The sequence below is a fragment of the Oncorhynchus tshawytscha genome, linkage group LG12, assembly GCF_018296145.1.
Source record: "Oncorhynchus tshawytscha isolate Ot180627B linkage group LG12, Otsh_v2.0, whole genome shotgun sequence".
Taxonomy (NCBI): domain Eukaryota; kingdom Metazoa; phylum Chordata; class Actinopteri; order Salmoniformes; family Salmonidae; genus Oncorhynchus; species Oncorhynchus tshawytscha.
The window spans coordinates 46,331,974-46,351,370 of NC_056440.1; the positions used below are offsets into that span (position 1 = coordinate 46,331,974).

General features: G+C 41.8%; 1 protein-coding gene across 3 annotated transcripts in view; it reads right to left on the reverse strand.

Annotated features, from left to right (window-relative positions):
- LOC112263410 (glutamate receptor ionotropic, delta-2) overlaps positions 1-19,397 on the reverse strand; it is a 542,976-nt gene that overhangs the window by 27,530 nt on the left and 496,049 nt on the right. For all 3 annotated transcript variants that reach the window (XR_006084700.1, XM_024439586.2, XM_042330707.1), the window contains exon 14: positions 1,416-1,582. Coding sequence is in view for 2 of the 3 variants with exons in the window: in XM_024439586.2 (XP_024295354.2) it covers positions 1,416-1,582 (167 nt within the window). In the remaining variant the exon portion in view is untranslated. The remainder of the gene's footprint in view (positions 1-1,415; positions 1,583-19,397) is intronic.

Here is a 19,397-nt window from a genome sequence, read left to right on the forward strand (position 1 = left end):
CTCCCCCTACTGTATTTATTTATTTATTTATTTTGCTCCTTTGCACCCCCATTATTTCTATCTTTACTTTGCACATTCTTCCACTGGAAATCTACCATTCCAGCGTTTACTTTATTAAATGTATTTTTTCTTTAAACTTTTTTTATTTTTAACTTGCTCTATTGTATTTACTTCGCCACCATGGCCTTTTTAGCCTTTACCTCTCACCTCATTTGCTCACATTGCTCACAGAGTGTATTTGTCTCCCAGCCACTGCTGGGAGACAAATACAATTTCTCCATCATTTCATTGTTGTGCTTCATTGACTTGTGTAATCCAAAAAGTCAGAAGAAGTCATGTTTCCAAAACAATTTTGTCTCAGTAATTTCCCTTGCATTGTTTGGGAACCATAGGGAACACTTTTAGTAAACTGCTTTATTTTAAAATGAGCTTGGAAAGCGCTCCCCAAGAGCCTTACAAAGTCCTGGAAATAATGACATGGAATTAAATAGGACTGTCAATTAATAACTTGTTTACTTTCACAACCACCATTAGTGGCAATATTCTGCAGTTGTGTGCATCAGTAGACAAAGAGGTGCAAATAGAATAAAAAGAATAAATATAATAAAAAGAAATACTGAATCACACGCTGGGGCTCATTCACACACACACACAAACAGGAGCACCAGACGCCCACGCACGCACGCACACACGCACACACACACATATACACTTGTTCATTCTAAAAACAAATTCAGCTTGCATCTGCCTCTTGATGGCATGAAGGATCCTCTCTTAGTGTGTATAGAAATCAAAACAAGTGCAGTAGCACATCATTACAGGTGCACGGGGCACTTGAGCATGTCATAATGATTGAGCTTTACTACATGCCCTTGTCAGTCATCTTTAAGGTCATTTCTAATGGACAAGTGATTTAGCATTTTGTCTTGCTGTACTTTGTCAAACTATCAACCACCTATAATTCCATCACAACATTTGATGTCCTTTCACAAATGTCCTTTCACAAAATGACTTGGACAAACTCCAGTCCACTGAACAAAAGATGACATTTCACTGAAAGGCCATTACAGCGGTTGACTTCAAAAAGAGAAACGACTAAATCCTTCTCACACTGTAGATGAGGCAATCGTGTAGTTAGGGTAGCCTGTATGTTTGCACACTGCTGCTTGTACACTGAATAGTGTACTGTATTAACACTTTTTGCAGCTCTGTGTGGATCAGTCGGTAGAGCATGGCACTGTTTACAGCATGGTTTGTTGGTTCGATTCCCTCTGGGGCCACCCATACAAAAAAATTATATGCATGCATTACTGTAAGTCGCTTTGGATAAACCTGTTGAATAAATAGCATGTATTATATTACTTGTTCTAAGCATATATTAGCACTTATAATAAAGCCTTAAATGTTCAACGTACCTCTGGGAGAAGATGTCCCTGTATGGACTGCCGTGCTGCAGGGCGATGCCATATCCCCGGTCTGGTGCCTTGTTCCCCACAGTGTAGAAGGAGCAGTCCTCATCGTTGATGCCCACATACTCCAGCACTGCCACATCCCACACAAAGGCAAAATGGCCGTACTTCACCTGAGAGAAAAGTAGAAACATAGAAATATAATTACTGAGTGTATCCATGAGGGTACAGTCAAATTGTTGTGGTCTGATGGGCTACACCCTTTACTGTAATTCTATTTCTAGAGGTAGAAACAGATATAGAAACACATAACACTATACAAGCTATTATTTGACACTCCAGTCGAGAGATGGTAACATGATTGAACATCAACACTAACCATGACAATTTTGTTGCTTGCATTGTGGAGTAGGGTAAAGTGTCGCACCTCGACACTGATCTTTGCTCAGTTTTGTATTTGACCCAGTAATAGTCAGTGTCATGATTGCATATGGTCCCTGACAATTGAACAGAATAAATGATAAACAAAAAGACATACATGATTAGCCTACCCTGCAATTGGAATATAATATGTTATTTTCATTTGAATATGTAGCGAGTGCACGTTCTAGCTTTACATTCATCACCAGTATGTCATTCCTTTTTTCTTTAGTTTGCTTAGATGGGAGTGTGTGCTTGCAGAGCGGAAGTTAAGGTTAATATGGTCAGAGGTAACCTAATCATCACCCATTTTACAGCAGCTCTACAGCTCCTATTAATGGGACACCTACCATCCACACCAACTCACTTTTCAAAGAAAAATACCAAGGTGTGAGGACATTCACATTTGGCCCTCTTTTGAGACATGGCCGCTTCCTTTTTGATTCTGTGAATCTTTTGAGGATCCATTGTTATTAGCCCTGTAAGAGACGCACCAGGGCTGCCTGCCTGGCCCTCTACATGCGTTTGGACTCTGACGTCTCATTAACTGTAATGGTACTTTATGACATTTTCAGGCACCTCACCCCAGTCTGCGTCTGGACAGGGTTCAGGATGATTGCCCTCTGCGGCATGACTCTTGTCTGAATAAGAAATCCTCTTATTTTGTGATTTGGTTCAAACAGCACTATGGATGGGCGTCCTGAAGGGCAACCTATTCCTTAAATATATAGGGAATAGGGGCCCATTTGTAATGCATCCTCTTCCTTCTCCTGGATCGCTTTTGTAGTGCATTTGGAAAGTATTCAGACCCCTTGACTTTTTCCACATTTTGTTAAGTTACAGCCTTATTCTAAAAGGGATGAATCCCCCCCCCCTCATCAATGTACACACAATACCCCATAATTAAATATTATACCCCCATAATACCCCAAAGAAAAAACAGGTTTTTAGAAATTTTTGCAAATGTATTAAAAATAAAAATAGAATTAGCACATTTACATAAGCATTCAGACCTTTTTACTCAAATCAAATTGTATTTGTCACATGCGCCGAATACCGTGAAATGCTTAATTAGAAGCCCTTAACCAACAATGCAGTTCAGAAAATATTTTCAAACTAAGGTCAAAAAAAAAAGAAAAGAAAAAGTAACACAATAAAATAACAATAATGAGGCTCTATACAGGGGGTACCGAGTCAATGTGTGGGGGCACAGGTTAGTCGAGGTAATTTGTACATGTAGGTAGGGGTAAAGTAATTATGCATAGATAATAAACAGCTGGGGGGGAGTGTCAATGCAAATAGTCTGGGTGATTAATTGTTCAGCAGTGTTATGGCTTGGGGGTAGAAGCTGTTAAGCAGCCTTTTGGATCTAGACTAAGGCACTCCGGTACCGCTTGCCATTCGGTAGCAGAGAGAACAGTCTATGACTTGGATGACTGCCGTGTTTTTTGGGCTTTCCTCTGACACAGCCTAATATAATATAGGTCCTGGATGGCAGGATGAACTGGGCTGTACGCACTACCATCTGTGGCGCCTTACGGTCGGATGCCGAGCAGTTGCCATACCAGGCGGTGATGCAACCGGTCAGGAAGCTCTCGATGGTGCGGCTGTATAACTTTTTGAGGATCTGGGTTCCTTTGCCAAACCTCCGTGCTTTGTTGAAGCACCGTTGGCAGCGATTACAGCCTCAAGTCTTCTTGTGTATGAAGCTACAAGCTTGACACACTTGTATTTGGAGAGTTTCTCCAAATTTCCTCAATGATCTCTCTGTGCTTCCCTCCGTTCATCTTTCCCTCTCATTCTGACTAGTCTCCCAGTCCCTGCCGCTGAAAAACATCACCACAGCATGATGCTGCCACCACCATGCTTCATCGTAGAGATGGTGCCAGGTTTCCTCCAGACGTGACGCTTGGCATTCAGGCCATAGAGTTCAATCTTGGTTTCATCAGACCAGAGAATCTTGTTTCTCATGGTCTGAGTCCTTTAGGTGTCTTTAGGCAAACTCCAAGAGGCTGTCATGTGCCTTTTACAGAGGAGTGGCTTCCGTCTGACCACTCTACCATAAAGGCCTGATTGGTGGAGTGCTGCAGAGATGGTTGTCCTTCTGGATGGTTGTCCCATCTCCACAGAGGAACTCTGGAGCACTGTCAAAGAGACCATTGGGTTCTTGGTCACCTCCCTGACCAAGGTCCTTCTTCCCCGATTGCTCAGTTTGGCCGGGCAGCTAGCTCTAGGAAGAGTCTTGGTGGTTCTAAACGTCCTCGATTTAAGAATGATGGAGGCCACTATGTTCCTGGGGACTTTCAATGCTGCAGAAATGTTTTGGTACCTTTCCCCAGATCTGTGCCTCGACACAATCTTGTCTCGGAGCTCTACGGACAATTCCTTTGACCTCATGGCTTGGTTTTTGCTCTGACATGCACTGTCAACTGTGGGACCTCATATAGACAGGTATATGCCTTTCCAAATCATGTCCAATCAATTGAATTTACCACAGGTAGACTCCAATCAATTTGTAGAAACATCTCAAGGAGGATCAATGGAAACAGAATGCACCTCAGCTCAATTTTGAGTCTCATAGCAAAGGGTCTGAATACTTATGTAAAGAAGGTATTTCTGTTTTTTATTTTTAATAAAAACATCCCCCCCCTCTTTTTCATTATGGGGTATTGTGTGTAGATTGATGATCATTTAAAAAAAACAATTTTTTAGAGAAAGGCTGTAATGTAACAAAATGTGGGAAAAGTCAAGGGTCTGAATACTTTCCGAATGCACTGTATATCACAGGGTCTTACAGTTTTGCTTCCAGAAAATGTTGTTGGCTATATCAATTCTACAGGCTTGGAAGTTGGAATCACATCAGGGCCCAGTTTTTTAAAGGTTATCTAACTGGATTTTGACTATTGGGTAGGATTAAATATAAATAGAATGAATAGAACAGACTGATCATTGACTTGAATGGGGACTCCATTCAATTTATTTTATTTCTATGCATTTCATTCCTTTTATGAACAATTAATGCACTTGAAAATATGTGTATTGCCATTTGTATCTCTAATAATGCCCAACATCTATTGCACAAAGGAAGGGAAGAAAGTGTTGTGATTCCTAATCCATTTCAGAGGAGAACAGGAAAAAGGGGGGGTGGGGAACGTGGGGTTGCAAAATCCCAGGTTTTTTGCAAACTCTACATGCAGGTACCACAAAGTCTTCGCCTTATTGTTGTAATTCCAAGAAAAAATATATACTATAAATAGACTAGTAGAGACATTGAAAAAAGAGAGGGAACATGAGGAGTGCAGCCTGCCTGGAGGAGCCATGGCAATCAGAAGGGCCCAGTGACTCTAATTGTGCCAAGATAATTATTAAAAGCCGTTTTCGTCAAACACAGGGCGTCTGGTGAATCCTAATCACAGCATTGTTTATTCCCGGAAACATGACTAAATAACCCACTAGATTCATAATCACAAAATGAAAGCCGTCCATCTGTTCCCCTCTCCGCCTCCCTCCCTCTATGCTCAGAGAAAAACACTGGTGTAGCTTAATGTTGTTTACGTGACACATGCTTGTTGTTATTTTGTTATTGGTTGTAGAGTGTTTTTTGTTGTTGTTACGTCATTTAAAAGGAGGTGATGGCCGCTCAACTGATTTGTAACTACTGCAACATGAGTGTACAGAACGTTTAATGCTAACGTTTTATGAATCCCCTTGGTTTTGCGACTTTCAAGGAGGAAGTTGCCGCCACTATTTCAATTTCCTGTCCTAGACATGAAATGCATGTTTAGGTTCCACCTCCAACGAATGACAAAAGGTTATTTATATATATTCAAGGATTGGGAATGGGACTTCTTAACATCAACAAATAGGGCACTGATAGTTGTCAGTGTAGCTAGCAGGCATGTTAACCGTAGCTAGCTATCTAGCTAGCTAATTATCTTGCTAACCTTATCTAGCTAGCTAAAGATATCTGTTTTTGCTGGTTTTCTTTTACACCGTATTCAAAAGATTAGTCAGCTGGATTTGTCATAAGCATTGATTTAGGGAAAACTTGCCACAGATGGAAACCACTGGCCTATCTTTGATGTGGCAATCTATTGTTATCTCTGACATAGAAATAGTTAGAACGAATAAGAAGGTAATATGGATAACTATATAAAGATAGCTGATATGTGTTTTTCTACATCGTAATGGACATGGTGCAACCTTTGTAGGTTGCTGGCTTCCAAGCCAGCCCATGCTCATGGTTCTCACAGGAGAAGTGAAATGATAGGCTACAATGACTTTTCTAGTGATCATGCATGCCGCAAATGACATGTAACTAACTATAAGTTCCTTACATTTTCTTTTGCGGGTGCCTTTTCATTATCTGGATAGACACTTGTGGTTGCCAGCTAACGTTACCCCAATCAAAGCAGTGGTGTGTGAAGTGAAGCAAAACTTATGTGGCCAAAACCATTCATCTTGGGGCAACGGAGGGAGATATATATATATTTGAATACAGACTAGCTCAAAAATACATGAAAATTGACAAATGATCCAATGAATTATGATAATTTTCAGGTAAAAAGTGGACACAAGGCTGTTTGGCTCATCTCAGTCACAAAGAGGAAGAACTTTGCAGTTGTTTCTGATGAATAAACAATGCCATGCTGTTGGGTGGTGACATTCAAATAAAACCTAGCCCTGAAACGAAACGTAGGCTGAAAATATGTGTATGTCATACCATAGGAAAAGACACTGCATTCACATGGATTTGCACGAAGTTCGGATTTGTCACTTCAAGCCCATATATAATCATACTTTGACTAAAGTGATGACTGTTGTGCAACATCATGGGTAAGCTTTGGCCATCATCTTTCAGCTTGAAAAAGTGGATTTCTACTGGTGTGGGCATTTAAACACAAAATACTGTAGCCAACTGATACATAGATAACAAGTAAATACAGAACATTAAAAGCACAGTAAACTAAATAAAATTCAAGTTTGGAGTTATTAAATAATGTAAATCACAATCAACTCCAACACATAAGCAATCTAATTTTCTAAAGGTCGAACTCTCCCTTTCGGGAACATACTATACTGCTTTAGATTGCTAACTGTGCGTTTACCATACAGTACATTATTTTGAGATCTGTTAATAATCTTTTTTTAACATTTTGTTAATTTATAAGAACTACCATGGTGCCAACTACCAGAGACATTGGGAGAACAGGCTGGAGCTATAGCAGGCCTATGCATCCCAAATGGAAACCCATTCCCAATATGGCACATTATTTTGAACCAGGGCCCAAAGGGCTCCGGTTAAAAGCAGTTCATTATATAAGGAGCAGGGTTCCATTTCTGACACAGACTTCTCTGTGTGTGGCTTGTTCAGCTCATGTTCTGTAGCAGACATCAAAAGACTGAAACGCTTAACGACATGTTCACCAAGGGGAGGAGATTCAACGACTAACCACACACAAACAGGGGCACTTAATCTTGCTTCCTTACACTTTTTTTTATTTTGTATTTTATTTGATCAGGATCCCCATTAGCCGACGCCAATGGTGACAGGCTCGTCTTCCTGGGGTCCAATACATAACAAAAACCATCATGGACATAAAGACGTTACAATTTACATATATTAAAAAAAAAAACATTAACATAGACATTACAGATCTATATATTTACATGTATATTTAAAAAAAAATACAACCAAAAACACACAAATGACACACAAAGAAAATAAGCAATACAACTAAAGAATAATAATGTGTGGGTGTGCATAGAATGTGTTTTAGAGTGTGTGTGTGTGCATCTACCAGTTACACATCAATGTCAGTACATACACACAAAAATGAGGTCGCATGGGGAGAGGCGTGGTGAGATGTTACTTTATTCGTTTTTTGAAACCAGGTTTGCGTCATATATAAGATGGGAGTTCCATGCAATCATGGCTCGACATAATACTGTACATTTCCTTGCATTTGTTCTGGACCTGGGGACTGTGAAGAGACCCCTGGTGGCATGTCTGGTGGGGTAAGTATGTTTGTATGAGCTATATGTAAGTTCATTACACAGACAATTTGGGATTTTCAACACATTCATATTTCTCACAAAAACAAGAATTGATGCAGTCAATCTCTCCTCTACTTTGAGCCAAGAGAGACTGACATGCATACTGTTGACATTCGCCCTCGGTGTACATAGAAATGCAAGACGTGCTGCTCTAGCTCCTTCTTTGCAGCACTTGACCATATCACTGGGAAATAGTCAAGATGAGATAAAATTAGATACAACTAGAGACTGTTTGGTTGACTGTGGTGTTAAAAATGCCGAGCATCTCTTTATTACAGACAAAATGCTCCCCATCGTTACAACAATTACATCAATAAGCCTTGACCATGACAATTTACAGTCTTAGGGTGACACCGAGAAGTTTAGTTTCCTCAACTTGCTCAACAGCCACATCATTCATTGTCAGATTCAGCTGAGGTCTATAATTTAGGAAATTATTTGTACCAAATACAATGATTTTAGTTCATGACAAGCCACCCATTCCAAAACTGACTGCAACTCACACATACTGTATATAAAGTGGTATTTTCTATCAATCAGTTTAAGTTCATTTGAAGGGGCTAATATTTAGGGTTTTATCACTTGGTTGTTACATTTCTAACATGGTTGTTGGAGCTTGTGCTTTGTTGTTTTTTATGTCTGGTCTCAAAAGTCGAGGGTTCCAGAGGTTAACAATTAGGTATTGCAATCAAGGATTCATGAAACTGTGGCAGATTTAAGGGCAGATTTACACAATGTTGGTGCAAGCAACAACTTTTTTCTACAGAATGGTTTTCAAAGTGCCGTCTCAGTTCAGAGAAAGGTCTGGCTACCTGAGACAGACCAAGGTTTCTTCAGGTACAGTCTGACCTTTATGAGCCAACAATCTCTCTCCCAACCTCCCTCCCAGCTGGCTCAACCCTCTGTTTGTGCTGGAGCTTCATCTCTAAAAGCCCCTCTCAACATGCCAGCTCACAACTGTCCCTCACCGCCTTCCAGCTCCCTCTCCAGGCTCTCTCTGCATCTGCTGAGATGCCTCATACTCCCTCCCTCCCTCTCTCTTTCTCTCTCTCTCCATCTATGCATGTGTTTGTTTTCAAGGAATCAGGAAGCATTGTGTGGTAAAACCACTGAGTTTTTACTCCGATCATTCTCCACTATGGTTGGTCTCTGGGCTCAGTGGAGATAGTCTTTCCCAGCAGTACCTCTCTCAGCGTGGTGGGCACCAGTTGGCACACAGGTGGCAGTCCCGCCAACCGCATACGCGCTCGACGGTGACAGCGGCGACAGACCGATGCTGTGTGTGACAACTTCTCCTCCTGCACTTGTTTTTCGCCTTAATTGGCCTTGAGCTGTCATTAATTATCTTTGTTTCCTTAGGAAAATATAAAAAGCAATTAATAGTCTATCGCCAACCATATGCAAATCTGCAAAGCAATTTCCAAAGACGGGGATCTGATAACAAAACCCAGAATAATTAGAAACAGATGTTGGAGAAACAGTCCAGGACAGCTCACTGGGCTAGAACTAAAATGCTTTTGCTAATAGGATCTGGCATGAAAAAATATATATTCACATTTTTTCTTTCTTTCCTGCTCAGTTGTTTCAAAAGTATGTACTTTTGTCTTTTGAAATATGTAATTGTGCTCGTTTCAAATTAAATCGTGTTACAACTTAAATCATGTTACAAATTAAATAATGTTACAATGGATGGGTTCATATGAAATAGGCTACCCATTGGACCACCAGCTACAGTATGGTGCATGCTGGGGAGAGCGGAGTAAACATAATTACTGGATTGGTGAACATGCCTTTCTGCCTCTTCTCGATTACAGAGTAATTTGACAGAGGAACATAAGGGGCCTGGAGCAGGAACCTCACAAGGCTAATGTAACATGGCAGCCTTAAGCCACCCACCTCCTTTTGGCAGGGTAGTCACCTCCTGCCTTTCAGAGGGAAACACTTATGTCAGGGGAAAATATTGGGTTAATTTGAATTTACCAGAATGTTTTATTCAACGAGGTTGGACACTTCTTAACTGAAAGAAACAGTTTCCAAAAACTTTATATCCAATGATTTGGACCGCACTATTTGGATCAAGCTCCCTCTAAGAAACAGGTGTGTGTGTGTGAGGATATGAACATTTGTGATTGTGAAGATGGATGGGAAAAGTCTTTATCTGTTATTTTCAGGGACAATAGCCCGGTGTGTCAAAGCCTGCTGAATTTCAAAATAGGGTCCAGTAGCTACTCTACATCCAACTGCACAATCATCTAACCTCAAAATTCCTCTTCCCAATCCCTGGACACCCTGATCGAGGAATGATCTTCCCCTCGATTTTAATCTATGTATATTGGAATAAAAGGTTAACACCACCATCTAATCACAAAACCACGCTTGACATGTATTTAGCATTTACGCTACATTGTTTCTTTGATCTTTACAGCTAACACGTAGGTAAAAGTAATCTCACTAAACAGTGGGGGAGGGATCTGAATCGTCTCTCTAATACCCAACAAAGAACAGGAGCACATAATCTGAGCCAAACAGCAGCGCAACAATGAGTTTTACCTAAGAGGATTTGGTTATTGATTTGACAAAGGAAGTAGGGTTTAACCGCTGCATAAACCCGTTATGTTTTTTTTTATTACTTAAACCACTGAGACGTTGCAAAAGTGACATAATTAAAACATTGTCGACTTTGAACACACACTATTTGGCACAAGCCGCATGAAATTGCATTGCTGCTAGTTCCTCAAAGGGGGTTTCTTAGCCACAAACACCATTTGTCATCGTCTCTCTGCTGCAGAGTTAATTGCATAATATTTGACTTGTGCTGAACAAAACAAATCAACACGAGGAAAGAAATACAGAGCCCCCTATCCTTTGTTAGGAACTTTTGGTAGTATGACTTACCCTTGTTAAAGCCATGAGTCAGTTGAATGGGCCAGAGGCGTAGCATCTTCTCCTTCTCTCCCTCTTTCCCTCTCTCCCCAGTATCACTCTTTAATGTCTGAGACTATTCTTAGGGCTCCCTTTCTCCAAAAGAATGACGGTACCCTGGCACACAGATGGCAACTTTAGTCGGTCGACATGCAGTGAGTGAGGTGCCTCGCCCAGACACTGTGGCTTCAGTGGGACCGCCTATTCATCGACATTAACAAGCCTGTCTCATGTATGAAGTGATTCAAATGTTCATCCTCTCTCCCTCCTGCAGCTCTCACCAACACAGCTCACCACAAATGAGTCATGACCTTTCAAATAGGCTCACACCAGTGGATCCGGTACCACACCACACACTTGGTACTGTTGAGCTGCTCTCGTCGTTTACCAGCACAGGTAATGGAAACATGCAGCATTACTTTTTTTGTTGTTAACTAAGCAAGTCAGTTTAGAACAAGTTATTATTTACAATGACCGCCTACCCCAGCCACACCCTAACCCAGACGACGCTGTGCCAATTGTGCGCCACCCTATGGGACTCCCAGTCACAGCTGGTTCTGATACAGCCTGGAATTGAACCAGCGTCTGTAGTGATGCCTCTAGCACTGAGATACAGTGCCTTAGACTGCCACGCCACTAGGATTTTATAATGAGACTTGAGACTCATGGGTTTCATCCAAAATGGCAGCCTATTCCCTATATAGTGCACTACTTTGGACCAGGACCGATTGGGAATAGGGAGCACAGCCATAGGACATAGCAGCCGGTGGCCCTCTGACAGTGAATCAGCGCCCCCCATCTCTCTATCTCTGTTGTGACAGTGTTTGCTCCCTACACAGCTGTGACTTCACTTCCTGACAAGTGGGGTCAGGACACCGACAACATGGGCAGGATGTGACAATACCAGGTGAATCTCAAGTTTCAAAGTTCATTAGCCATGTGCAGATTATATAACAGGTGTAAAACAGGACAGTGAAATTCTTACCTTGAGAGCTCGTCGTTCTAGCCTTGAGCAAAGCAGTTAACCCACTGTTCCCCGGCACCGAAGACATGGATGTCGATTAAGACAGCCCCCCGCACCTCTCTGATTCAGAGGGGTTGGGTTAAATGCGGAAGACACATTTCAGTTGAATGCATACAGTTGTACAACTGACTAGGTATCCCCCTTTCTCCTTTCTTTCCAACAATGCAGCGATAATAATAATATAGATAATAATATAATTTTTTGTTTTAATATATTGAATAACAGGAATGCAAGTACACTATATATACAAAAGTATGTGGACACCCCTTCAAATTAGTGGATTCGGCTATTTCAGTTGCTGACAGGTGTATAAAAATTAGTACACCGCCATGCAATCTCCATACAAACATTGGCAGTAGAATGGCCTTACTGAAGAGCTCAGTGAAGCGGCATTGCCATGCCTTCTTCACGCTGTGCCTTCTTCAAGCTGTTCTGAGGCAGAAGCGGTGCTGTCGTGCCTTCTTCATGCTGTTCTGGTGGGAGAGGACCATGTTAAGTTCTCAGTGCTGTGGACACAGAGGAACTAACTTCAAGCTCTTGACCTTCCCAGCAGTGGGCCGTCGATGTGGATGGGGGTGTGCACCCCCCTGTTCCCTGTAGTCCGCAATCAGCTCCTTGTTCTTGCTGACATTGAAGGAGAGGTTGTTGTCCTGGCACCACACTGCCATTTCTCTGACCTCCTAACTGTAGGCTGTCTGATCGCCGTTGGCTTACCACCATTGTGTCACCAGCAAACTTAATGATGGAGTTGGAGTCATGTGTGGCCACACAGTCGTGGGTAAACAAGGACTACAGGAGGGGGCTAAGCATACACCCCTGGGGGCCCCCGTGATTGAGGGTGTCGGTGTGGTTGCCTACTCTCACCACCTGGGGTCGTCCCATCAGGAGGTCCAGGATCCACTTGCAGAGGGAAGTGTTCAGTCCCAGGATCCTGAGCTTGATGACAAGCTTTGAGGGCACTATGTTGTTGAACACTGAGCTGTATGAAAAGCATTCTCACATGCAGTGCCTTGCATAAGTATTCACACCCCTTGGACTTTTTCACATTTTGTTGTGTTACAATCTGGAATTAAAATGTATTTAATTGTGATTTACACAACATACTTAACACTTTGAAGGTGCAAAATATTTTGGGGGGTGACACAAAAGTTAATTAAACAAAAACAAAAATCGTCCCCCAAAATTCACCCCTCTGAGTCAATACTTGATAGAAGCATCTTGTGGCGGCAATTGCAGCTGTGAGTCTTTTTTGGTTAAGTCTCTACCAGCTTTGCACATCTGGATCCTGTAATTTTTGCCCATTCTTTTTGGCAAAATTGCTCAAGCTAGGTTAAGTTGGTTGGGGACCATTGGTGAACAGCAATTTTCAAGTCTTGTGACAGATTCTCAATCAGATTGAGGTCTTGGCTCTGACTTGGCTATTCTAAGACATTTATATTCTTGTTTTTAAACCACTCCAGTGTAGCTTTGCTTGTGTGCTTAGAGTCATTGTCCTGCTGCAAGGTGAACCTCCGGCCCAGTCCCACGTCTCTTGCCAACTGAAATGTATTTAGCTCCATCAATCTTGCCCTCAATCTTGACCAGTTTCACAGTTCCTGCCAATGAAAAGCATGCCCATAACATGATGCTGCTACTAGGGCTGTTGTGGTGACCTTATTACCGCCACACAGGCAGTGATGAGTCATGACTGCAAGGTAATCTCCTTTAAAACACTCTGGACATGCTTTGGTAGTACCCAACTTGCTAACTACCATCAGGTCCTAATGGCCTGATACTCAGGCTCTATTGTCCTTCATCAGGTCCTAATGGTCTAATACTCAGGCTCTGTTGTCCCTTCATCAGGTCCTAATGGCCTAATACTCAGGCTCTGTTGTCCCTTCATCAAGTCCTAATGGCCTGATACTCAGGCTCTGTTGTCCCTTCATCAGGTCCTAATGGCCTGATACTCAGGCTCTATTGTCCCTCCATCAGGTCCTAACGGCCTGATACTCAGGCTCTATTGACCCTCCATCAGGTCCTAATGGCCTGATACTCAGGCTCTATTAACCCTCCATCAGGTCCTAATGGCCTGATACTCAGGCTCTATTGTCCCTAACCACTCTGACATCAATGCAATCACAATTGGAAATCATATCAAACGCTCACTAAAACAGTAGGCCTATCATACTTTAAAAACTCACCTCACTGTGATGATAAATTTGAAGAAATAAGATGAACAGCAGGTTGAAACAATGTAAAACATGGTTGTTGTGGATGTTGTTTCAGAGCCTAACACAACGAAATGGACAGTGCTTTCTAGGGGGATGATTCATTCAAAACTCCCATAGACATATTAGAGCTTATGCATAGGCTTATGAGCCCAAGCCCCAAAAAACAACCTGAATTAAAGTGATGATTGTGCTTAAATACAATACATAGACTACCGCATATTAGGCATGGCAGAAAAACATCAAACAAAACTGATTTAATATGTCTTTGGTACATAATTGCTATAGCCTATACTCCAAAATTAAACACATTTTAGTAATCGCCTTTGAGTGTGGACTGTATTATTATGCATACTGGATGGACTGATTACCTTATGCTATGCTCCAAAAATGATATCCATTAGCCTGGGAGAGAACATATAGCCGAGGCCCTCCATACTCAACTGGCGTACCGCGGACTGGATCCGGACACAGAACAGGATCCATACGGACCGCAGATCGGGCTTCGACCCCTGGTATCATATAAACACACATAAGACATGGAAGAATGCATAGAATTGCAGGAAATTAGCTTTAAGACACCTGGGCTCCCAAGTGGCGGAGAGGTCTAAGTCACTGCATTTCAGTACAAGAGGTGTCACTACAGTCTCTGGTTCAAATCCAGGCTGTATCACATCCAGCTGTGATACAGGGTGGTGCACAATTGGCCCAGTGTTGTTGGGATAGGCTGTCATTGTCATTGTAAATAATACTTTGTTCTTAACTGACTTGCCTAGATAAAAAGAGGTTACATAAAAAAAAATAACTGCTACATTTTCTCTCCGCCAACAAGAGGGGTGTGAACAGTTTGGGGTCGCATGAGTTGTGTGGTGGGGGTTTGACACTACGCCGATAAATTACATTATCCATCCGGACCTTTGCCACCTAGGAAATTTGTATTTGATTTTGTATAGCCTAGTAATATTTTAATAGGCTTATGTGCCCAGTAATTTTTATATTTTCATAATTACTGGGTGACAAATGACTTTTAGCTCTACAGAATATCTCACCACCATGCGTTTCCATCTCCTCCTCTCTCCTTTATTCCTTTCTCGAGCACGCAGAAAGGCTGTCAACAGTTTAGTGAAATATGTTTCATTGCGAAAACATGTTACTATCGATGTTCCTGAACAGATTTCAAAATTAAGCACTGGGTAGCTGCAGGAACAAGGTTTGAGAGTCCATGGCATACAGTTTGGGCAGAATATCACTTGTTGGGCAGCAAGAGCTTGCTCCTCAAACAGTGGTTGATGCTTGAAGTGAAGTAGGGTCCTAGGAGGTAACTAGCCCCCTGGGGTAACTGCCACCCCCTGTAATTCACATAAAGACCACAAGATGTCACCAAATTATTTCCCCAATACTTTCCCTGGCTGCCACTGCACTTGCTCAACAAAAAATGTCCTGTGTCACCACTACTTTTGGAGATACTTCAAAAGTTGTGGTAAATGTATTACATTATTTTTTACATTTTGAGAAAGTTGTAGATGTATTTCAATGAAGTTAAATCTAGAAAAGTTTTTAAATATACAAGTAGGAAAGCTTTAAAATACATTTAGAGAAAAATGTAGATCATTTGAGTAAAGCAGTAATATGTTGGATGAGTGTGCTGGAGGCAACCCACCTCCCTGGCCCCTGGGGGCTAGTTACCTCTTTATGGTTATGAATGTGTTTCTACCTGTCATTTAGACAATGACTAGCCCAGTTAGTGCTAGTTTATGCTAACATGCTAGTTAGCAACTTCACAAGCAGTAAATGCTAGCCAGCTAGCTAGTTAGCATAAGCTGCTATGAATGCTAGCTAGCAACCTTACTACCAGATTGTCTGAGGTAAAATACATTAAAAATATAACATGACTTAATGGCAGTTGTAAATGTTTCCACTGCTGACTGATAGCTTTACAGTTAATGTTACTTTATAGCCTTTTAAATATTTAACACAGCATTTTATATCATATTGCTGGATAGCTAGTTACGTTTTTAAGAGAGAGCTTTTCAATTGGCAACTTTCCCCCTGCTTTCAGTGACAGGTGGGGACTGGATTAGGTGTGAGCAGTGCAGGAGGTGGGCTTGTGAGTTGTGCTCCAATTTGACTTTGGATAGCTTTATTTGTGACCTATGTTGAGAAAGAATGGCACTGGAGGGGATGGCTGCCATTTGTTTTGCCATGTGTTTTTCTTTGCATTGTTTGTAACTTATTTTGTATACAATGTTGATGCTACCGTCTCTTATGACCGAAAATAGCTTCTGGATATCAGAACAACGATTATTCACCTCGAACTGGACAAAGATTTTTTCTTTAATGAGTCTGACGTGAAGGATATAAGGTTGCTCCCAGACAAGGCCCAAATCCCTGTCATTCGCATGAAGAAAAGAAGAAAACACAGGGGGCAGAGATCAGGGATCCTTGTGAGAATTTGTTGGTGAGTGGGTAACCCGCCTCTACCATCTGTTCTATTGGCCAACGTGCAATCACTAAGACCGCGCTCAATGAGCTGTATAAGGCCGTAAGCAAACAAGAAAATGCTCATCCAGAATCGGCGCTCCTAGTGGCCGGGGACTTTAATGCAGGCAAACTTAAATCTGTTTTACCTCATTTCTACCAGCAATTCATATGTGCAACCAGAGGAAAAAAACTCTGGACCACCATTACTCCACACACAGAGACACGTACAAAGCTCTCCCTCGCCCTTCATTTGGAAAATCTGACCATAATGCTATCATCATGATTCCTGGTTACAAGCAAAAACCCTAACCCTTAACCCGCTCAATACGAAAGTGGTGAGATGACGAGGATGCTACGCTACGGGACTATTTTGCTAGCACAGACTGGAATATGTTCCGGGATTCATCCAATGGCATTGAGGAGTATACCACCACAGTCACCGGCTTCATCAATAAGTGCATCGACGACGCCGTCTCCACAGTAAGTACATATCCCAACCAGAAGCCATGGATTACAGGGAACATCCGCACTGAGTTAAAGACTAGAGCTGCTGCTTTCAAAGACCGGACACTAATCCAGACACTTATAAGAAATCCCGCTATGCCCTCAGAAAAACCATTAAACAGGCAAAGCGTCAATATAGGACTAAGATGGAATCCTAATACACCAGCTCTGATGCCCATCAGATGTGGTAGAGCTTGCAAATTATTAAGGACTACAAAGGGAAACCCAGCCACGAACTGCCCAGTGACACGAGCCTACCAGACGGGCTAAATGCCTTTAATGATAACTTTGAGGCAAGCAAACACTGAAGCATGCATGAGAGCACCAACTGTTCCAGACTCATTTGTGATCACGCTCTCCGTAGCCGATGCAAGCAAAACCTTTAAACAGGTCAACATTCACAAGGCCCAGACCGATAACCAGGACGTGTACTCAGAGCATGCGCTGACCAACTGGCAAGTGACTTCACTGACATTTTCAACCTCTCCCGACCAAGTCTGTAATACCTACATGTTTCAAGCAGACCACCATAGTCCCTGTGCCCAAGAAAGCGAAGGTAACCTGCCTAAATGACTACTGCCCCGTAGCACTCACGTCGGTAGCCATGAAGTGGTTTTAAAGGCTGGTCATGGCTCACATCATCACAGAAACCCTAGACCCACTCAATTTCGCATACCGCCCCAACAGATCCATAGATGACGCAATCTCAATCGCAATACAAACTGCCCTTCCCACATGGACAAAAGTTTACATACACCTTAGCCAAATACATTTAAACTCACTTTTTCACAATTCCTGATATTTAATCCTAGTAAAAATTCCCTGTCTTAGGTCAGTTAGATTCACCGCTTTATTTTAAGAATGTGAAATGTCAGAATAATAGTAGAGAGAATGATTTATTTCAGCTTTTATTTCTTTCAACACATTACCAGTGGGTCAGAAGTTTACAAACACTCAATTAGTATTTGGTAGCATTGCCTTTAAATTGTTTAACTTGGGTCAAACGTTTTGGGTGGCCGTCCACAAGCTTCCCACAGTAAGTGGGGAATTTTGGCCCATTCCTCCTGACAGAGCTGGTGTAACTGGGTCAGGTTTGTAGGCCTCCTTGCTCGCACACACTTTTTCAGTTCGGCCCATAAATCTTCTATAGGATTGAGGTCAGGGCTTTGTGATGGCCACTCCAATACTTTGACTTTGTTGTCCTTAAGCTATTTTGCCACAACTTTGGAAGCATGCTTTGGGTCATTGTCCATTTGGAAGACCCATTTGCGACCAAGCTTTAACTTCCTGACTGATGTCTTGAGATGTTCCTTCAATATATCCACATCATTTTCCTACCTCATGATGCAATCTATTTTGTGAAGTGCACCAGTCACTCCTGCAGCAAAGCACCCCCACAACATGATGCTGCCACCCCCGTGCTTCACGTTTGGGATGTTGTTCTTCGGTTTGCAAGCCTCCCCTTTTTCCTCCAAACATAACTATTGTCAATATGGCCAAACCGTTCTATTTTTGTTTCATCAGACCAGAGGACATTTCTCAAAAAAGTACAATCTTTGTCCCTGTGTGAAGTTGCAAACCGTAGTCTGTCTTTTTTAATGCCGGTTTTTGAGCAGTAGCTTCGTCCTTGCTGAGCGGCCTTTCAGGTTATGTCGTTATAGGACTCGTTTTACTGTGGATATAGATACTTTTGTACTTGTTTCCTCCAGCATCTTCACAAGGTCCTTTGCTTCTGGGATTGATTTGCACTTTTCTCACCAAAGTAAGTTCATCTCTATGAGACAGAATGCGTCTCCTTCCTGAGCAGTATGACAGCTGAGTGGTCCCATGGTGTTTATACTTGCATACTATTGTTTGTACAGATGAATGTGGTACCGTCAGGCATTTGGAAATTCTTCTCAAGGATGAGCCAGACTTGTGGAGGTCTACAATTTATTTTCTGAGGTTTTGGCTGATTTCTTTTGATTTTCCCATGATGATGTCAAGCAAAGAGGCACTGAGTTTGAAGGTAGACCTTGAAATACATCCACAGGTACACCTCCAATTGACTCAAATTATGTCAATTAGCCTATCAGAAACTTCTAAAGCCATGATATAATTTTCTGGAATTTTCCAAGCTGTTTAAAGTTACAGTCAACTTAGCATATGTAAACTTCTGACCCAATGGAATTGTGATACAGTGCATTATAAGTGAAATAATCTGTCAGTAAACAATTGTTGGAAAAATTACTTGTGTCATGCACAAAGTAGATGTCCTAACCGACTTGCCAAAACTATAGTTTGTTAACAAGACATTTGTGGAGTGGTTGAAAAACTAGTTATAATGACTCAAACCTAAGTGTATGTAAACTTCCGACTTCAACTGTATGTGAG